The following is a 22,635-nucleotide window of genomic DNA, read 5'->3' as shown; positions in this document are numbered from 1 at the left end:
AGTGTTTCGTACTTTTGTACATAGGGTCGCTATGAGTCAGTACTGACTCGATGGCAGCTATCAACAACAACAACAAGCTCTGGTAGCATAGTGGTTACAAGTAGGGCTGCTAACCTCAGGATCAGCAGTTTCTGTGAGAAATATGAGGCTTTCTGCTCCTGTAAAGATTTACAGCCTTGGAAAAACGATGCAGGATTGCTATGAGTCGAAATCGACTCCAAGGCACACCACCACCACCAATGATACTAAGACAAGAGTATTACTGAGGGAACTTGTCTGAAGCCATTCACTCATTCCAGAGAACTGTTTCAATGTAGTTTATTTGGAATGAACCCATGCATGCATGAATTGGAACACTAGTGACAACACTTCTGGATTTACCCTAATACATCTAATCCTTTAAAATAAGTTGTAACAGTCAAATGACATGATATATATAGTTGTTAGGTGCCCTCGAGTCAGTTTCAACTCACAGCAGTCTTGTACAGGGTTTCCAAGGAGCGACTGGTGAGTTTGAACCACCGACCTTGTGGCCCAGTGCTTATCTTAGCAGCAGAGCAGGGCTGATGATATTAGTTAATATTATACATAAGTTATAATAACATAGATAAGAGAGGGAGAAAGGTAGTTTATATCATCACATGCATATGCCAGTCGGGACTGTATTTCTATCTGACTTCACACCAAATAATAGAAGGGTTAAGGTTTTGACTACGTGGAGTATGATGGTATAGCTTTTAAAAAATTTGTATCTAGAGAAATGTAAGGCACCTAGTGGCTCCAATGGTTAAAAGCACTCTGCTGATAACAAAAACGGTGGCTGTTAGAACCCAACCAGGATCTTCATTCATAAAGATGATAGCCTCCCAAACCCTATTTGGCACTTCTACCCTATCACATGGGGTTACTAGGAGTCAAAAATTGACTTGAGGGCACCTAAACAACAGAAAAACATGAAACAGGTTTTGCATATATGATGGATAAAAAAAGAGAGCTTTGGTTCTGAATTACACCCTGAGTGATTTCTAGTTACATAACAATTGAGTAAAAAAATGTCATTTTGGAAAGGTCCATTTTATATCATAATGCAAAGAAGGGTAAGCATAGCAAGTTAATGGAGAAAAATCAGTTTGTTAAATGATTAGGAAAATGTGTATCAGCTAACAAACTACCTAATGAAATATTTCAAAACCTGACATTAAAATTTGAGAGAGTAAGAATGCCTTTATGATAGTTATAAAGGAAACTATCTTCTAATAATCAAGGTTAGCTTTTAAATATATATGTTTGTAAGTTTCAATATAATAATGATGAAATCAATTTTTACAGATAAGACTCAGTTTATATTTTGCAAAGTATAATCTCTTTTATTCCAATTACTTGTCTTTCAGTTTTTCATACTGTAATGGCTTGCATGTTGCTGTGATGCTGGAAGCTATGCTATTGGTATTTTAAATATGGTGAAAAAGCTCCATATTATTAGCCAAACCAAGGTCAGGGACAGACAGGAACAGACCACCAACTGCTCCTATTCAAGTTCATAATGAAGCAGAAGAAAATTAAAAGAAGTCTACAAGAGCCAAAATATGACCTTAAGCATGTTCCACCTGAATTTAGAGATCATGTGAAGAATGATCTGATGTGTTTGACACTAAGTACCAAAGATGGGAAGAGTTGTGGGATGACATCAAGAATATTAAAAAGATGTTATAAAGAACATTAAAAAGACGGGGGTTGAGGAGGACCAAAATGGATGTCAGTTGTTGTTGTTGTTAAGTGCTGTGAAGTCGGGTCCAACTCATAGCGACCCTGTACAGGGTTTCCGAGGCTGTAAATCTTTACGGGAGCAGAAAGCTTCCTCTTTCTCCCACAGAACAGCTGGTAGTTTCTAACTGCTGACCATGAGATTAGCAGCCCGATTCGTAACCAGTACGCTACCAGAGCTCCTTGAGGATGTCAGTAGGGACTCTGAAATTGGCTCTAGGGAATCGAGAGGTTAAAGAAATGAGAAAAGAGGTGAACCAAAAATTTCAAAGGGCAGCTCAGAAAGACAAAGTCAAATATTATAATGCAATGTGCAGAGATCTGGAGTTAGAAAACCAAATGGAGAGAAAATGTTCAGCATTTAGCAAGCTTTAGAGAGCATACAAAGGCTTCTGACTGGTAAACTATGTATAAAATTGCAAAGAACAACTATTCCAGAACACTTGATTGTGCTCATGAGGAACCTCTACATACACCAGGAGGAAATTGTTAGAACAAGGAGATACTGAACGGTTTAAAATCAGGAAGAGTGTGCACCAGGGTGTATCATACTTATTCAATCTCTGTGTTGAGCAAATCATCCAAGAAGATGAAGTATATGAAGAAGGTCGCATCAGGATTGGAGGAAGACTAATAATCTACGAAACTCAGTTTATACAACCTTGCTTGCTGAAGGCAAAGATGATTTAAAATACTTACTGATGAAAGCCAAGAAAATGAAAATCTTCACAACTGGACCAATAAGTAACATCATGAATAAATGGAGAAAAGACTGAAGTTGTCAAAGATTTAATTTTCCTTGGACCCACAATCAACACTCATGGAAGCAACAATCAAGAAATCAAATGACATACTGCACTGGGGAAATCTGCTGCCAAAAATCTCTTGAAAGTGTTCAAGAGCCAAAATGCCACTTTGAGGACTAAGGTGTGCCTGATCCAAGCCATGGTTTTTTCAATCATCTCCTATGCATGTCAGAGTTGGATAAATGAAGACAGAAGAAGAATGGGTGCTTTTGAATTGTGGTTTGGAGAAAAACAGTGAAAGTACCATGGACTGCCAGAACAACAAACAAATCTGCCTGAGAAGAAGTACAGTCAGTATGCTCCTTAGAAGCCAGGAGGGCCAGACATCGTCTCTCATACTTCAGACATGTTATCAGAAGAGACCAGTGCCTGGAGAAAAACAACATGCTTGGTAAAGAGGAGTGTCAGTGAACACAAGGCACACCCCCAATGAAATGGATTAACACAGTGACATTAGCAATGGGCTCAAATGTAAGATCAATTGTCACAATGGCCCAGGACCGGCCAGTGTTTTGTTCTGTTGTGCATGGTGTCTCGATGAGTCAGAACTGACTTGACGGCACCTAACACCAACAAACTCTCAATAAACATTATTATATTACATGTTCTTTCCTTTTTTATGGAGGTATTTAAAAAACAATATTTAGAATTATGAAATATCTGGCTTTTGAAAGCTGGAAGAAATGCAGCAAAACATTCTTCAGAAACCAGATTGTGGTCTTTATTGAATTAATTTTTTAGTGGATAGCAATCATATGTAGAAATAGTTTATTTTCTGCTTACCTCATCTTCTGATCCAGATTTATTTGATTTATTGCCTTCTTCTTGTCCTTCTATGATTTCAATTTCTTCTTCACTATTTTCTTCCGGTTGATCACCTTTCTCTTCTAGAATATAGATTTTATTAAAAGCAAAAATTCAACAAATTTAGAATTTTGTTGCTAAAATTTAAGTATAATAAAAGAATTTATTTAAATATGAGTATTTAAAAACAATTTCTTCAATTAAAAAATGTTTTAATCACAAACACTGTTACCACATTTTATAATTAAGTAATCCTATGCGAGATAAAGGCTATGACTTAGAATTACTAAATAACTGTATGTCATATGAAAATCAACAAATATATCATTTTTCCTGTTTTGTCTTTGTCATATTTCCTTTGGTTTTTGGTGATCTTTTCCTCTTTAATATGCTATTTTACCCTCAAATATGCTAATTATATTATTAGGAGAGTCCTGATGTGGCACTGTGGGTTAATACACTGGATTACAAAGTCACTCTGAACCACAAGGTCAGCAGTTCAAACTCACCAGCTTCTCCTCAGAAACCCTGAACAGAGTTTCTGTGTCAGAACAGAGTCCTGGTGTGGCACTGTGGGTTAATGTGCTGGACTGCAAAGTCACTCTGAACCACAAGGTCAGCAGTTCAAGCTTACCAGCTTCTCCTCAGAAACCCTGAACAGGGTCGCTACGTGTCAGAACAGAGTTCTGGTGTGGCACTGTGGGTTAACGTGCTGGACTGCAAAGTCACTTTGAACCACAAGGTCAGCAGTTCAAGCTCACCAGCTGCTCCTTGGAAGCCCTATACAGGGTTGCTATGGGTCAGAACCAACTCAACGACACTTAACAACAACAACAAATGTGACGGCACTTAACAACAACGACGAGTATATTATTATTATGGAGTTCTAGTGTGGCACTGTGGGCTAATGCACTGGACTGCAAGGTTGGTTTGAACTGCAAGGTCAGGGGTTCAAGTTTACCAGCCCCTCCTCAGAAACCCTGTACAGGGTCACTATGGGTCGGAACCAACTCGATGTCACTTAGCAACAACAACGAAGTATACTCTTATATTTTTTCCAATTACTGATCTTTCTTTGGGTTCTATTTAGCCAAATATGCAACTCTGTCACTATCATTACCAAAGCTATCAAGTGTGCCCAATGAGGCAGGATGGCTACTTTGTCTCTCATACTTTGAATATGTTACCAGGAGGGACCAGTTCCAGGAGAAGGACATCGTGCTTGGTAAAGTGGAAGGTCAATGAAACAGGAAGATTACAATGAGATGGCCTGACACAGTGGCAGCAGCAGTGAGCTCAAGAGTTAACAATGGTGGGGATGGTGCAGGACTGGGCAGCGCTTCATTCTGTTGTGCATAGGGTCACTATGAGTCCGAGCTGACTCAATGACACCTAACAACCACAACAAAGGAGCAATGTGGCACTGCAGTGATAAGCACTGGACTGCTAATTAAAAGGTCGGTGGTTCAAACTCACCAGCTGTTCCTCAGAAACCCTATACAGCATCACTATGAGTCAGAACTGACTCGACAGCATTAAACAACAGGAGCAATATACCACCACTGGTCTCTCAGTTTGTATAGGTGATGGCTTGTGTGTTGCTGTGATGCTTAAAGACATGCCATTGTTATTGTAAATACCAGCGTGATCACCTATAGTGGATAGGTTTCTGCAAAGATTTCAGACTAAGACATTGGTGGTGTTGTTCAGTGCTTTCAAGCTGGTTCAAACTCATAGTGACCCTGCACAGGGTTTCTGAGGACCAGTTGGTAGATTATGAAAAAAACCTGGTGACCTACTTCCAAAAAGCCAATAAAAATCCTCTGGACCATAATGGTCTAATTCCATGTGCATGGGGTCACCTAAAGTCTTGTGCTCATTCAAGAGCAGCTAAAAACAGTAACAACAGAAGCTAAGTAAGCCATCAGTAATTTAGTGGCAGAATTCTTGCCTTTCATGAGGGAGACCCAGGCTCAATTTCCAGCTATCAGCCTTATGTCAGTGAAGGCTTATGTGTTGTTTTGATGTGAAGCAATTTTCAGCAGAAGTTCCAGACAAAGACATACCAGAAAGAAAGGCTTGGTGATCTACTTTCAAAAATCAGCCAATGAAAAAACTCTAACAATTGTAACAATTCAATGTGCAACTGATATGGTACAGGGTGAATTAGAATCTACATCTGCTCATTGTGAAGGGTGGTGCCATGAATTGGGGCCCGGCTCCATAGCAGCTAACAAGAAGAGTCTATGTAAAGTTAACAAGCATACCTTGCAACAATGGTGGGGTTGGGGAAGAGGAAGTTGACAAACCATCAGCTATTTAAATTTTCCAATGGAAGGTATCTATACATGCCTTCTAAATAGTGTTATTACTATATCAGTATACTAGGTATTAAGATATGACAAAAATAAGGCTTCTCGTGTTTTAGAGATTCTGATATATAAACGTGTGTATATGTATTTGTATATACAAGACACTTTTTTTTATTTAAAAAATAACAAAAAGAGAACTGGTTTTCCAATCAATTTCTTTACCATCTACTAACAAAATTAATACTTCAAGTAGAATTTAAATTGTGAAGAGCTCAGTCTGGAGCCTGGCTTGGAACTAGGCTATCACCAAATATCACTAGTTTTCTTTCTTTCTCTAATGTGCATAACGAAGTTCCATTGGAAAGCTACTAAAAAGTCTCAGTTCTTCAGTTCAAGTTTAGTATAGGATGGAAGGGGACATATGATTCAGCACTCTTTTCAGGACATGAATTATTTATTCTATGATAAACTACCTTATAAAATCAGCCATTGGAAGACGTGCTAACTTGCTTGCTGCAATCAAGCACCTCTTATCTAATAATGTTCTACAAAGGCCATGGTCGATACCTTATGTTTCATCTTCAACATTCTCAGAAGCAAGAAATGTCTTTGCAAAAAGTTATGGCATACATGGAATTCATAATTTCTAGGCTCTGAGGTCACTGAACAATATAAATATAGGTAATCCCCAAGTTATGAACATCTGACTTGCTGACAATTTCTTCTTTCATATTATGTAAATCCCACCCACCCCCCTCCGGTTTTGAATGAACCAACCCAATTCACATTAGTAGAGTCCATTCCAGATCATAACAACCCTGTAGGCTAGAGTAGAACTGCTCTGTCTGAAACCAATTCTTGAGCACACTCACCTTCACTTGTTGTATGTACAGATTTTAAATTTTTAAAAAGGCTTCTGGTTTTCTCTTGCACTAACCTGAAAAACCCCAACCCAATCCCACTGCCATCAGTCCATTCTGACTCCTCTTAGGGTTTCCAAGGCTGCGTATTATTATAGGAGCAAACTACCACATCGTTCTCCTGTGGAGGCACTGGTTTGTTCAAACCACCAACCTTTGATGTGCAATTAACTCTTTAATCACTTACCACTAGAGCTCTTCCTGAACTAAGTTAAGGCTAAATAAGAACCACATTTAGCTACAAATGCCACTTAAAAGCATAAAGACACAGGAATGACTCCCATTCATAATTTGAAGTCCGCCTACATTTAAGTCTGTTTTTTTTAGGAGACAGAAAACACCGTAAAGTGAGGGTGCCTGGCTTAGGGCATAATACCCGGTTGGTCAGGAATTGTTACTCATTGTTCCCACAGTCCTGCATTCTTGGGGTTTCAGATGGTACGAGTCTGGCAAACACAAAACAGTTGGTGTTCTTAGAGAAGCCATGCTTAGGGCCCTCGTAACTTGCCATCAACATCTTACCTTTTTCAAGAATTTCACCATCACTTTGCTTTTTTTCTTCCTCCGTATCTACTGGTTTCTCCAGGGCTGCTTTCTCTTCCTTCACTTCTTGCTCTAGGGCGCCTTTTGTTTGTGGTTTACATATGTCAGTTTTTTTATACCCTGCATTTGCAATTTTTTTCTGTGGTGGTTTAACATAAGAAATTTTTACTAAAAACAAAGCACTATTTTAAAAGTAGGTTTTTTTTCAATAACTAACAAATACATAGTGAACTATCGGTAAAAACTTAGCTCATTACTATTTTGTAATATTTTATTATATTATGAGTGAAAGGTTAGATGTCAAATTAGTTTCCTATTCAACAGTTAATGCACAAATTGTTCCATGATGCTGGTTGCTATTCCAGCAAAGTTTCGGCACTCTCCCCGTTTCCAGCCTTTTTCCCGCTTCCACACTTGCAGTTTCCCTGCCCCTCCTGGACTTCTCATGTCTGCTTTTAGGCAAATGTTGCCCATTTTGTCTCAATAAGATGATGATTCTAAGAAGCACATTTCTCATGGGTGTCATTTTATAAGCCAATTTATTATATGCAGGAGGGGCTTCATCTCCAGTTTAAAATGGCACCTTAGGGGGAGAGTCTATGGGGTTTCTTTCTCCAGTCTCTAGTAGTCAAGTAACTTTGGTTTTTCTTCTATGAATCTGCATTTTATTCAACATTTTCCTTCCATTCTATGTGGACTTTCTATTGTGTCCCTGATCAGAGAAGTGGTAATGGTGGCCAAGTAGTTCTTCTGGTCTCAGGCTAGAAGAGGCTGTGATTGGTGGGGTCACCATTAGCAAATGTGCTGGACTGCAAAGTCGGTTTGAAGCTCAATGTTGGTGGTTCAAGCTCACCAGCCGATTCTCCGGTAGCTATGGCTCAGAACCAACTCGACGGAACTTAACCACAACATATATGTATATATAAAACATAAAACTTAACCACAACATATATATATATATATATATGAAATAAAACTTAACCACAACATATATATATATGAAGTAAAACTTAACCACAACATATATATGTGTGTGTGTGTGTGTGTGTGTGTGTGTATATATATATATAATAACAACAGTGATGTAAATGGACATATGTGTGTGTGTGTGTGTGTATATATATATATCCCTACTCATCTGTCAGTTTGCCGTACTGTGGTGGCTTGTGAGTTGCTGTGATTCTGGAAGCTATGCCACCAGTATTTTAAATACCAGCAGGGTCACCCATGGTGGACAGATTTCAGATGAGCTTCCAGACGAAGAAAGACTAGGAAGAAGGAGTGACGAACTACTTCCAAATATTTAGTCACTGAAAACCTTATCAATAGCAGAGAAACGCTGTCAGATATCGTGCCAGAACATGAGCCCTTCAGGTTGGAAGACACTCAAATTGTGACTGGGGAAGAGCTGCCTCCTCAAAGTAGAGTTGACCGTGATAACACGAATGGAGTAAAGCCTGTGGGAGAAAAGCCCACGGGACCTTCATTTGCTGATGGGGCACAACTCAAAATGAAGAGAAACAGCTGTAAACATCCACTGAAAAATCGGAACATGGAATGTATGAAGTATGAATCAAGAAAAATGGAAAACTGTAAAAAATGAAATGTAACGCATAAACCTCGATATCGTAGGCATTAGTGAGCTGAAATGGACAGGTGTTGGCCATTTTGAATCTGAAAACTACATGGTTTACTATGTTGAGAATGACAGATTTAAAAGGAATGGTGTTGCATTCATCATCAAAAAGAACATATCCAGATCAGTCATGAGGTACAACACTGTCTGTGATAGGATAATATCCTTGCGCCTACAGGAAAGACCAGTGAATACCACTATTATTCAAATTTACGCACCAACCACTAAAGCCAATGAGGATGAAATAGGATAATTCTATCAACTTCTTCAATCTGAAATGGATCTAACAATCAAACAAGATGTATTGATCATTACTGGTGATTAGAATGCAAAGGTTTGAACAAAGAGGAAGGATGAGTAATTGGAAAATATGGCCTTGGGGATAGAAATGATACTGTAGGTCATGATAGAATTCTGAAAAATCAGTGATTTTTTTCATTTCAAATGCTTTCTTTAGACAGCATAAGAGATGACTGTACACCTGGACCTCCCCAGATGGAATACACAGAAATCAAATTGACTACATCTGTGGAAAGAGATGATGGAAAAGCTCTATATCATCAGTCAAAACAAGGCCAGGGGCAGATTGTGGAACAGACTATCAATTACTCATATGCAAATTCAAACTGAAGCTGAAGAAAATTGAAAACAAGTCCACAAGAGCCAAAATATGACCTTGAATGTATCCCACCTGAATTTAGAGATCATCTGAAAAACAGATTTGATACATTAGACACTAAAGACCGAAGACCAGAAGAGTTGTGGGATGACAGCAAGAAAACATCATAGAGGAAGAAAGCAAAAAGTCATTAAAAAGACAAGAAAGAATGAAAAGATCAAAATGTATGTCAGAAGAGACACTGAAACTTGCTCTCCAGTGTAGAGATGCTAAAGCAAATCGAAGATGAGGAGGTCCAAGAGCTGAACAGAAAATTTCAAAGGTCAGCTAAAGAAGACAAAGTCAAATATTACAACAAAATGTGCAAAAATCTTGAGTCAGAAAACCAAAAGTGAAGAACAGGTTCAGCATTTCTCAAGTTGGGGGAACTGAAGAAAAAATTCAAGCTTCAACTTTCATTATTGAAGGATTCTCTGGGCTAATTACTGAATGATGCAGAAAGCATCAAAAGAAGATGGAAGGAATACACAGAGTCACTGTACCAAAAGGAAATGGTTGCTGTTCAACCGTTTCAAGAGGTAGGATATGAACAAGAACCAATGATGCTGAAGGAAGAAATCCAAGGCACATTGAAGGAACTGGCAAAGAACAAGGCACCAGGAATTGATGGAATAAAAAATGGAAATCTTTCAAGAAAGTTAGGCAGCACTGGCGGCACTCATTCATCACTGCCAAGAAATTTGGAAGACAACTATCTGGCCGACTGATTGGAAGAAACCCATATTTGTGCCCATTCTAAAGAGAGGTGACCCAGTGGAATGCGGACACCATTGGATATCCCATGCGAGTAAAGTTATACTAAAAGGTAATTCAGAAACGGCCGTAAGCATACATTGACAGAGAACTTCCAGAGGTTCAAGCTGGATTCAGAAGAGGACATGGAATGAGAAATATCATTGCTGATGTCTGATGGATCTTGGCTGAAAGCAGAGAATAACAGAAAGATATTTACCTGTGCTTTACTGACTACACAAAGGCTTTTGATTGTGTGGTCATGACAAGCTATGGACAACATTATGAAATATGAGTATTCCTGAACACTTAATTGTGCTCATGAAGAATCTGTACATGGACCAAGAGGCAGTTGTTTGAACAGAACATGGGAACACTGAATGGTTTAAAATTCAGAAACGTGTGTGACAGGGTTGTATTCTTTCACCGTACTTATTCAAGCTGTATGCTGAATAAATAATCTGAGACACTGGGTTATATGAAGAAAAATGTGGCATCAGGATTGGAGGAAGACTCATTAACAGCCTGTGATATGCATATGAAACCACCTCCCTTGCTGAAAGTGAAGAGGAATTAAAATACTTACTGATGAATATCAAAGAGCACAGCCTTTGGTATGGATTGCATCTCAATGTAAAAAAAAACAAAAATCCTCACCGATGGACCAATAAACAACATTCTTATCAATGGAGAAAAGATTGAAGTTGTCAAAGATTTCATTCTTCTTGGATCAACGATCAACATTCACGGAAGCAGCAGTCAAGAAATCAAATGACATATTGCATTAGGCAAATCTGCTGCACAAGACATTTTTAAAGTGTTGAAGAGCAAAGATGTCAGCTTGAGGACAAAGGTGTGCCTGACCCAAGCCATGGTATTTTCAAAAACCTTATATGCACGTGAAAACTGGACAGTGAATACGGAAGACCATAGAAGAATTGATGCATTTGAGTTATGGTGTTGGAGGAGAATAATGAAAGTGCCATGGGCTGCCAAAAGAACCAATAGATCTGTGTTGGAGGAAGTACAGCCAGAGTGCTCCTTGGAGGCCAGGATAGCCAAACTTTGTCTCTCATGCTTTGGAAATGTTGTCAGGAAGGACCAGGAGGGTCACTGGAGAAGGATATCATGTTTGGTAAGGTGGAAGGTCAGAGGAAAAGAGGAAGAACCCCAACGAGATAGATAGAGCCCATCAATGGGCTCAAGCGAGGCAACAGTTGTGAAGTTGGCCCAGAACGGGGCAGTATTTTGTTCTGTTGTGCAAAGGTCGCTATGAGTCAGTACCGACTCAATGGCACCTAACAACAACAACATACATATATGGAGTCCTGGTGTAGCATTGTTTGATAAGCACTAGACTGCTGACTGCAAGGTTAGCAGTTCAAACCCATTAGCTGCTCCCAGGAAAAATTCATAGGGTCGCTATGAATTGGAAAGTACTCGATGGCACCTAATAACAACAACACATATATATACAGACAGAATGCTAGATCTTTGGGTATTTTCACCCAAAGATCTAGCAATCTGTATATATATTTCAGGAAATGCCGTATTTCCACAGTGGTTGTACCATTTTACAATCCAGTGTATAAGAGTTCCAATATCCCCAAAGCCTCTCCAGCATTTGTATTGTTTTGGTTTCTGGTCAGTATCAGTTTTGCAGGGGTAAGATGCTATCTCACTGTAGCTTTGATTTGCATTGTGAACAACTCTTCGTGTGTTCGTTACCTGCCTGAATGTTTTCTTTGGTGAAGCGTCTTTTGGCCATTTTTTTACTGAATTGTTTGTCTTTTTGTTGTTGAGCAGTTTATTACTTTTAGAAATCACTTAAACAATTCAAAGAACCCATGAACAGTAAGAAAATTTATTTAAAAGTTGATGGAAATTTATTTTCCTTACCTTTGCTTTTCTTGGCCAACAAAATGAAGTAATTAATACCACTGGCAGCACTGCTATCACCAGGTAAATGATCCAAAGCCAAGGGCGCTCTTCAGCAGCTGCCATGAACTGTTTAAGTACACCAGGCTGTAGAAGAAGTAGGAAACCAGAATTCAGATTTCACAACCCCACCTGGGAAATACAGCCTACAAAAACATTTGTTTTACGTAGGCATTTCACATTAATGAATGATGAACTTGTAAAAGCAAAAATATGCCTTCCCCTCACCCCCCGCCAACCTTATACTTAAGGAGCCCTGGTCAAAAAAGTATGGGACTGTTAACCACAACATTGACAGTTCAAACCCACCAGCTGATCCACCTACACAGGGTCTCCATGAGTTTAAATCAATTCAGTGGCAATGAATTTACATTGTCCTTTATAAAGTCCATGTCTTTTAATTATTACCATGCATTACTGAGGACAACTTTGCAGTAGAAGATATGTCATTATGTGAATGAAATTATTATCAGCAAGAATAATGATGATTTATCAGAATAGAATGATTCTTTATGAGTGTTTTAACTGGCTCATTTAAAAGTGTACAACTGATTTTGTAGTTTTAAAGGAGTTAATCGTGAAATTATGTCAGTATTATTGTGCTTTATCTTTTATATGTCAAACAAATTTCACACCTCACCCTCAGTAAAGAAACCGTTTCTAACTGAAATAAAATCACAAACCCTCAAACATATTAGAAGAGTTCCAAAATATGAAACCCTCTATCCTTACCTGTCCTTTTGATGGTTTCTGCTACTGTTCAAAGAAAGCAAATGTAAGGTATAATTTTTTCTTTATATTAATTCATCTTAAAGATATATTCTCTAAGATGCATTGTGTCACAGTATTTTAGCTTTATTTTTTTCTATGTAAGACTTGAGACACAATTTTATAATGCTAAATTTAATTTTTTTTCTGTACTCGTCTAAGTAAAAACTATTTAAAATGAATGAGGTATAATATTTATATTATTTTTACCACTAAGGTATGCATTTGCAAGGTGACAAAGATACTAAGCAGTGTCACTAGCAAAGAGACTGCTGAGGTAAGATATGAGATTGAATTAAATTTATTATAATTTAATGAATAAAATGAAAAGTTAGATATCCATAAACAGTCCTTTATATAGTTTATACTGAAGCTGTATCATAATGTAGCCAAGAAAGCTAAATAATCAGTCTACATAAATATATTCAGACATTTCCTTGGCATTCAGCAATTGCTGCACAAATATTTACCTTTAAAAGGATCAAGTCCTATTACAACTACACAGAGTTACATTACTACCACTAGAGCTGATACCGTACCTCGTTAGCAGTTGCTACCATTGTTTTCATGCCCCAACCATCTGCAGCCCAGTGATCAGCTACTTCCTTTTCTGAACATATAATGAAATTATCAAAGTAGATATCAGAGGTCATAGACCAAAGCTCTAAACCAAGAGCACGGAAAGATGTCAAAAGAAATGGATGATCATCTTCAAAATAATCTGGATTAGGAATTTTTCGAGGACTCCAGATTCCCTGGGAGAAAAAAACAATTGAAGACATTTTCAAATGAAATTGTTTCATTATCAATGCTACCCAAGTAACAGTAACTGTTGGGTAAATTTAGCAACACTAATTGGGGGTTGGGGGGGGGGGACTCTTACTGATACTAATTCTCATAATTATTCTTTAGAAATAAAATCTTATTTCTTCTTATTCTGTACACAATGTTCTTTGTGAAAAGTACTGCCTTGAAACTCTTCAGAAAAGTCAAAGACACACTGACAACCAAGTAACTGAACTTCACAAGCTTACTACTGTACACAGACCTTTCATGTTTTAGTACAGCTTACTCAAGGCAAGATGCATTAAAATTGCCTGAGTCAGAGACAAATGTATGACAAAAATGGAGCCATTCCTTTTAACATATACTCATGGCAGGTATCTCAAACTGACTATGGCCCCTCCTCAGAAAAACTATTCACACGAAAAGTTCCATTATATTTAAAATTATTAAACTGTCAAGCAAATCAGATAGATTCAACTATTTGTTTCTCACTGACTCACCTCACCCTCAAATGTATCTACTCTGTGCCCGGTACACTATGCCAGATGCTAGGGATGTGGTGATCAATACAGATACTGTTCTTGGGTTACAGACCCTAAGGTCTAACAAGGGAGATAACCAGGAAATTTAAAAAGCAACCAAAAAAAGCATATAATAATATTTTCTGATAAACACTATAAAGAAAAACTCTAGTGAGCAATTAGGATATATAACTGTATATGTAGAATATAAAGCTGGAAAATGTCAGTGAGTAATTCAAAAGATAAAATTAGTAAATAACACAGGAATTTCTAATTTAAAAAACAAAGCACTCACAATGCTATTTGTTTAAAAAAAAAGTCCATATTTTAATAATGCCAGAAAATGAGCATATTAAGTACAGGTATTTTACTTTACTAAAATATACAACGTAGGTCATCTTGATCAGAATTCATTTCTTGTATTTTGCTTCTAAACTATAACTTTCTTCCACAGTAAGTATTAACTGGTTACTAGGGAAGAAGATATTGTGAAGTGATTTAGCTTGAAGTTTTTATGTTTATTCCCCCAGAAAATTAAAGAATGCTTTACTTTTCAAATATAAATTAGTTGGGGTATAGAATCTTTGGCTTGTCAAAATAATAGCTCATGTATACTACTGAAAATCTAAAACTTCTAAATGTTAACATAACTTTATTAGTAACCAGATGTATATTTTAAAAATTACAAGATTTTAAATTTTTATATGGGATTCGATCAAGTGATTATTACCTGGTAATTAGGATTATCAATCATTGGAGGTCTCCATATTCCTTTGAACTTGGGGTTGTCAATCATGGGAGGTTTCCATTCACCACATCCAATCCGACATGCTGGATTAGGAATATGAGGTGCTTCCCATTCTCCATCCATATCTTCATTCCTTAGGAGATGGAACAAAGCAAAAATTGTGACTTTGAATCTCTCCTGTCAGTCATGTACTAGTAACTAAAAAGTAAGAGAGAAATGCTCGAAACTAGCATTGAAAGATGAAGAATGTTTACCAGTCTACAGGTTTTTCAGCATTAGGATCTGGGATAAATTTTGGCTCCTTATCAAGCCAGCCATTAGGTTTAACAACACTTGAATCTTCTATTTGGGCAGGTTCACTTTCATCCCTGTTAAGAAAGTATTTTATGTTGATTATTAATTATTTGAAAAACATGTTGTAAACTACAGAATTTGATAAAACAAGGTATTTCTTGCCCTTTTGCGTCTCTGCTTCCTACCTTCCCCATCTCTCATCCACTTACTCTTCTACCTACATGAGTCAATTTTGTATGTAAAGTACTTGTCGCTGCACTCTCTGAATACATGCACATAGGTGTACGTTCTTGCTTTTTTTAAGACAGATGTTGCTGTTAAAAGCCGCCGAGTCGGTTCCGATTGTTAGTAGCCCTGGATAGGGTTTCCGATACTGTAAATCTTTGTGGAAGCAGAAAGCCTCATCTTTCTCCCACAGAGCGGCTGATGGGCTTGAACCACTGACATTGTGGTTTGAAGTCCAGTGCTTATTCTACAAAGTCATGCATCCCCAATACAGATGATTGTTGTTGCTAAGTGCCATTGAGTCGGTTCGACTCATAGCGACCCTGTATAGGGTTTCCGAGGAGCAGCCGGTGAGCTTGAACCACCGACTTTACGGTCCAAATGAACCTTTTGGTTCAGTGCTTTGTCTTATAGCATCACATCAGTACTATCCTAGCACATGGGACAGTAAAACACTGACTAACTAGGAAAGAAAGTATATAATTTCAAGAAATTGGCATAAGATAGGCTAATTTCTCTGACCACAAAGAAACTAGGTTATTAGACAACAATGAAAAGACATAAAAGCACTCCATTTTGAAAATAAAAATATTATAGCATTTATAAATCAAATACAAAGAAATTAAAATGAAAATGTAACATTTAGAAATAAATAATATTTAAAATTATACACATATATAGATACAGTGACACTATACCACAAGCACTGGACTGTAAACCACAAAGTTGGCAGTTAGAGCCCACCAGAACAATAAACACATTTTTGCCACTGAGTCAATTCTGAGTCACGGGGAGCCACGTGTTACAGAGTGCAAGTGTTATATAAGGTTTGCTCAGCTGTGATCTTTATGTAAACTGATCACCAGGGCTTTCGTTGTGGCACAGCTGGTTGAATGTGAACCACCCCCCTTTAGGTTAATGTTGTTGTTGTTGTTACATGGTGTCAAGTCGACATAGTGACCCTGTGTAGGGATTCCAAGGAACGTCTGGTGAGCTTGAACCGCTGACCCTGTGGTTCAAATAGACTTCATAGTCCAGTGCATTATCTGTAATGCTACATCAGGCTCCATTTAGGTTACTAGTCAAGTGCAAACCATTTGACCACCCAAGAACTTTTATACAGTCACCAGGACTTGTGAAATGCAGCAGACAAAACAACATATAAGATTCTTAAAAGGAAATGTATGGTGCTCACTGCCTATATTAGAAAAGGTAAGGGTCAAAATCAAGGTGATAAGACTCTAATGTAAGAAGTTAGAAAAAGAGCAGAATATGCTCATAGAAACTACATCTACATGTACAGCAATAATTAAGAGGATTTATTCAATAGAGAGAAAGAATGAAAGTCAAAGTCATAAGCTGGTTCTTTCAAACAAACAATATTACAAACAAAAGATATTTGTGATTTTGGATAAAGCACAGATTAAAAATACAAAATAAAATAAACTATTTTTGTCAATATATGTTAAAACATAGACAAATGGAAATTTCTTGGGGGGTGGGAGAAATTAACCAACTTAAACTGACTAAAGAAATAATATGAAAAACCATGAAGAATTTACCACCATCCTAAATAATTGAATCAATAGGTTTCCTATGTAGAATAGTCAAGGCCCAGCTGGATTTTAGTTTAGATCAACTGCCAGATAAGAGCAGAAAACAGAACACTTCGTAGCTCATCCTAAGAGGCACTATAACCTGGATATAAAACTGCTTGACAGCCTCACTCAAAAATTATCAAATAAATATGATCAAATCAAACTGCCAGAAACAATAAAAATGGTTCATGACTAAGTTAGATGTATCACAGGAATGCAAGCATAGTTAAAGCATCATAGACATACATATTAAAGAGAAAAAAAATTGAGATTGTTATTATGCTGTTGTGAAATGCCATCGAGTCAGTTCCAACTCATAGTGGCCCTGTATAGGGTTTCCAAGGAGCAGCTGGTGGATTTGAACTGACAACCTTGTGGTTTTGCAGTTCAGTGCTGATTCTACAGCACTATACCAGGGGCCTGGGTACTAAAAAACTGTTTGATAAAATTCAAAATCTATTTGTGATAAAAAAAAAAACAAACCTCTCAGCCTACAATGATGGTAAAGCATGTGCTTTCCTAATAAAAATGCAGACACAATCATTCTAATGGTGAGAAATCAGAGGTATTTTCTTTAAAATCATAAGCATTCCAACAAGTCTATCATTACAACTTTTGATGAACACTTTTCTGCAAGTCTTATCCAGCACTATAAGAACAGCTAATCTACCTTTTAAGGGCTGGAAAGGAAAAAAAAACAGAAGTATCAGTAACAAGTGATGTGACTCACTATATACAAAACATGAAAGAATTTACAGACATAAGACATGACAGGAGAATTTAGCAAGCTGGATGAATATTTATGAAACCCATATATACAGAACAACTTTTTGAACCAGAACAAAATAATTTTCTGAAAGACAGCACTTAACAAAAGCAACCAGAAGTAAGGTACCGAGTATGAATCTAAAATGTTTCAGCTATCTATCTATGGGGAAAAACTGTAACACCTTTTTTATTTGAACACATTCAAGAAGACCTAAATAACTGAAGCTCCATGCTTATAGTCGGGCTGATTCATTATCTCTGACAGTGTCACATTTCCTCAAAGTGATTTATAGATGAAATTTCTACTAACATTCTAAAAAGGCTTATAAGACACATTGCAAGATTTTAAGGTTTACATATGGATGAACAACCACTTAAAAGCACCCAGAAAATTTCTAAAGTATCATGTACAAATAAGTAATTTTTAAAAACTAGTTATTAAGACATGGACCCAGGAATATCAAACTGACCAATGATGCAGAACAGGAAGCCCAGATAGATAAGACACATTGTTGTTGTTGTTGTTAAGTGCCGTTGAGTCGGTTCCGACCCATAGCGACCCTGTACAGGGTTTCCGAGGGTGTAAATCCTTACGGGAGTAGAAAGCCTCATCTTTCTCCCGCGGAGCGGCTGGTAGTTTCGAACCGCTGACCTTAAGGTTCGCAGCCCGATTCGTAACCACTACGCTACCAGAGCTCCTCTGACCCCCAGAAATGCAGGTCACTGAGAAAGAAACTGACTATTCAGCAAATAGCACTGGAACCAAAAAATGTCTGAATGAAAAAAAATCCCTTCCTCAAAGTACATGCAACAATAGCTTCTAAATAAGTTAAAACTTAAAAGAACATATAAGCACACACTTATGAGCTCAGCTCAGGAAAGAGTTTATTAAACAAAGCAAAGTATGTTCATCATAAAAGGTAATGGTTCCATTTTACTATATCAAAATTGGAGTCCTGTAGGATAAACAACGGACTGCTAAACACAAGGTTGGTGGTCCACTAACTGCTCTTTAGAAACCCTTTAAAGTGTTGTTATGACTTGGAATCAATTCAATGGCACTTAACAACAACAACAAAATAACAAAATTAAGAATATTTGTTCATTACAGATGCCACATACAAAGAAAATAAATTTTAAAAAAGAGAAGGCACAAACTGGAGAAAGTTATTTGCAACAATAAATCCAGTGCTTACTCAGCAGCACCATACCAGGACTTCAAAAATGAAATGGAACACATAAAGAGCCACATCTCAGACATTAGTTAGCTGATATGGAGAGATATTCATTATTTCCAACTGAAAAGCATACAGTTTACTGAGAATGACAAATTGATGAGGAATGTCATTGCATTCATTGTCAAAACGAGCATTTCAAGATCTAGCAAGAAATACAATCAGTTTGTGATAGGATAATAACCATACACCTACAAGAAGACCAGTCAATGCAACTATTATTCAAATTTATGTACCAATGACTAAAGCCAAAGATGATGAAACTGATGAATTCTACCAAGTTCTTCAGTCTGAATTTGATCAAACATACAATCAAAACACATTGATAATTGCTGATGATTGGACTGCAAAAGTTGGAAACAAAGCAGAAGGATCATTAGTTGGAAAAGATGGCCTTGGTGATAGAAATGATAATGGAGATCACATGACAGAATTTTGCAAGACCAATGACTTCTTCATCGCAATTACCTTTTTCACCAACATACACAGGTACTATACATATGGACCTCACCAGATGGACACACAGGAATCAAACTGACTACATCTGCGGGAAGAGATGATGGCACAACTCCACTTGCTGAAAACCAGGAGAACCAGAAATACTGACAAAGATCAAAGAACACAGCAAACAGTATGGATTGCATTTCAATGTAAAGAAATCTGAAATACAACTGGACCAATAAATAACATCATGATAAATAGAGAGAAGATTACAGTTGCAAAGATTTCATTTTACTTGGATCCACAGACAATACTCATGGAAGCAGGAGCCAAGAAATCAAACAACGTATTGCATTAGGCAAATCTGCAAAAGACCTCTTTAAAGTGTTGAAGAGCAAAGATGTCAGTTTGAGAATAAAGGTACTACTGACCCAAGTAATGGAATTTTCAGTCACCTCATATGCATGTGAAAGTTGAACAGTGAATAAGGAATACCGTGAAAGAAATGATGCACTTGAATTATGATGTGGGTGATGAATACTGAAAGCACCGTGGACCGTCAGAAGAACAAACACTTCTATCTTGGAAGTACAGTCAGAATGTTCCTTAGAAGCCAGGATGGCAAGACTTCATCTCTTGTACTTTGGACATATTATCGAAAGAGAACAGTCCTTGAAGAAGGACATCATGCTTGGAAAAATAGCAAAAATATGTCTGATAAAGGCAAATGCTGAAGAGGATGTAAATCAGTGGTGACTCAATGCTACTGGGAAAAGTAACACATTTATGCAAACAGTTTGGAAAACAAATGAGCCATAACTGGTAAAGTTGAACATCTACATCCCTATGACCCAGAACTTTAAAGCGTTGGAGAGCAAAGATGTCAGTTAAGGTATGCCTGACCCAAGCCATGATATTTTCAATAACCTCATATACATGTGAAAATTGGACAGTGAATAAGAAAGACCGTAGAATTGACTGTGATAACGTGAATGGAGTAAAGCTTTGGGAATCATCATTTACTGATGGGGCACAACTCAAAATGAGGAGAAACAGCTGTAAACATCCATTAATAATCAGAATATGGAATGTACAAAATATGAATGTAGGAAAATTGGAAACTGTAAAAAATGAAATGGAATGCATAAAGATGGATAGGATATCCCATGCAGTAGTGGTTTACTATGCTAGGAATGACAGACTGAAGAGGAATGGCATAACATTCATCATCAAAAAGAACATTTAAAGATCTGTCTTGAAGTACAATGCTGTCTGTGATAGGATTATATCCATACCCCTACAATTATTCAAATTTAGGCACCAACCACTAAGCCAGTGATGATGAAATCAATCTAGAAGTATTGATAATACTTATGATTGGAATACAGAAGGTGGAAATAAAGAGGAATGATTAGTAGTTGGAAAATATGACCTTTGATAGAAATTATTCTGGAGATCATATGATAGCAGTTTGCAAAAACTTTTTTTTTTTTAAACACATAAATGATGACTATATACTTGGAACTCACCAGAGGTAATACACAAAATCAAATTGAATACATTTTCTGGGAAGAGATGGTGGAAATGCTCCAATTCATCAGCCAAAACAAAGTCAGTAGCAGACAGTGGTACAGACCATCAATTGCTCATATGCAAGTTCAGGCTGAAGCTGAAGAAAATGAAAAGAAGGCTACAAGAGCCAAACTATGACCTTGAACACTGTTATTGTTAGGTGCCATTGAGTCAGTGCCGACTCATAGTGACCTTATGTACAGCAGAACGAAACACTGCCCAATCCTGGGCCAACCTCACTATTGTTGCCACGCTTGAGCCCACTGATGCTGCCACTTGGCCAATTCATCTCGTTGGGGGTCTTTCTCTTTTTCTCTGACCCTCCAACTTACCAAACATGATATCCTTCTCCAGTGACTGGTCCCTCCTGACAATAGGTCCAAAGTATGAGAGACAACATTTGACCATCTTGGCCTCCAAGGAGCACTCTGACTGCACTTCTTCCAACACAGATCTGTTGGTTCTATGGGCAGCCCATGGTACTTTCAATATTGTCCTCCAACACCATAACTCAAAAGCATCAATTCTTCTACGGTCTTCCTTATTTACTGTCCAACTTTCACATGCATGTGAGGTTATTGAAAATAACACGGCTTGGGTCAGGCGCACCTTAGTCCTCAAGCTGACATCTTATCCCATCTGAATTCAGAGATCATCTGAAGAACAGATTTGATGCATTAGATACTGAAGATCAAAGATCAGAAGAGTTGTGGGTGACATCAAGAGCATAATATAGGAAGAAAGCAAAAGGTCATTAAAAAAGTGAGAAAGAATGAAAAGACCAAAATGGATGTCAGAAGAGTCTCTTAAATTTGCTCTCCAGCACAGATGCTAAAGCAAATGGAAGAAATGAGGAAGTAAAAGTGCTAAACAGAAATTTCAAAGGTCAGCTTGAGAAGACAAAGTAAATATTATAATGAAATGGGCAAAGATCTGGAATTAGAGAACCAAAAGGGAAGAACTCGCTCAGCATTTCTCAAGCTGAAAGATCTGAGAAAAAAGTTCAAGCCATGACTTGCAATACTGAAGGCTTCTTTGGACAAAATATTGAATGATGCAGAAAGCATCAAAAGAAGACTGACTAAATAGAGTCACTGTACCAAAAGGAATTGATGTTCAACCAATTCAAGAGGTAGCACATGATCAAGAGCCAATGGTACTGAAGGAAGAAGTCCAATATGCACTGAAGCCATTGCCAAAAACAAGGCTCCAAGAATTGATGGAATGCAAACTGAAATCTTTCAACAAACTGAGGTACCACTGGAGGCCAAGTAATTTGGAAGACAACTAGCTGACCAGCTGATTGGAAGAAATTCATATCTGTGCCCATTCCAAAGAGAGGTTACCCAAAGGAATGCAGAAATCAAGAATATCAAGAATATCACAATATCACATGCAAGTAACATTCTGCAACTGGCTGCAACAGTACATTGACAGAAAACTGCCATGGGTACAAGCCAGATTCAGAAGAGGAAGTGGGACAAGGGATATCATTGCTGATGGCAGATGGATCTTGGCTGAAAGTAGAGAATATCAGAAAGATGT

At 37.5% G+C, this 22,635-nt stretch overlaps 1 protein-coding gene across 2 annotated transcripts in view; it reads right to left on the bottom strand.

Annotated features, from left to right (window-relative positions):
- The window catches only part of CLGN (calmegin), an 84,509-nt gene that overhangs the window by 3,168 nt on the left and 58,706 nt on the right, over positions 1-22,635 (bottom strand). Inside the window, exons 9-14 of one of the 2 annotated variants that reach the window (XM_006872219.1) lie at positions 15,212-15,325; positions 14,940-15,090; positions 13,442-13,657; positions 12,096-12,221; positions 7,129-7,288; positions 3,354-3,457 (exon numbers count right to left, since the gene is read on the bottom strand). In XM_006872219.1, coding sequence (XP_006872281.1) covers positions 3,354-3,457; positions 7,129-7,288; positions 12,096-12,221; positions 13,442-13,657; positions 14,940-15,090; positions 15,212-15,325 — 871 coding nt within the window. The remainder of the gene's footprint in view (positions 1-3,353; positions 3,458-7,128; positions 7,289-12,095; positions 12,222-13,441; positions 13,658-14,939; positions 15,091-15,211; positions 15,326-22,635) is intronic. The other variant, XM_006872220.1, reaches the window with a different exon arrangement.

Source organism: Chrysochloris asiatica, unplaced genomic scaffold (assembly GCF_000296735.1).
Source record: "Chrysochloris asiatica unplaced genomic scaffold, ChrAsi1.0 scaffold00187, whole genome shotgun sequence".
NCBI lineage: Eukaryota > Metazoa > Chordata > Mammalia > Afrosoricida > Chrysochloridae > Chrysochloris > Chrysochloris asiatica.
The sequence above is the reverse complement of the archived record's forward strand: the minus strand, read 5'-3'. Positions and strand labels throughout refer to the sequence as shown.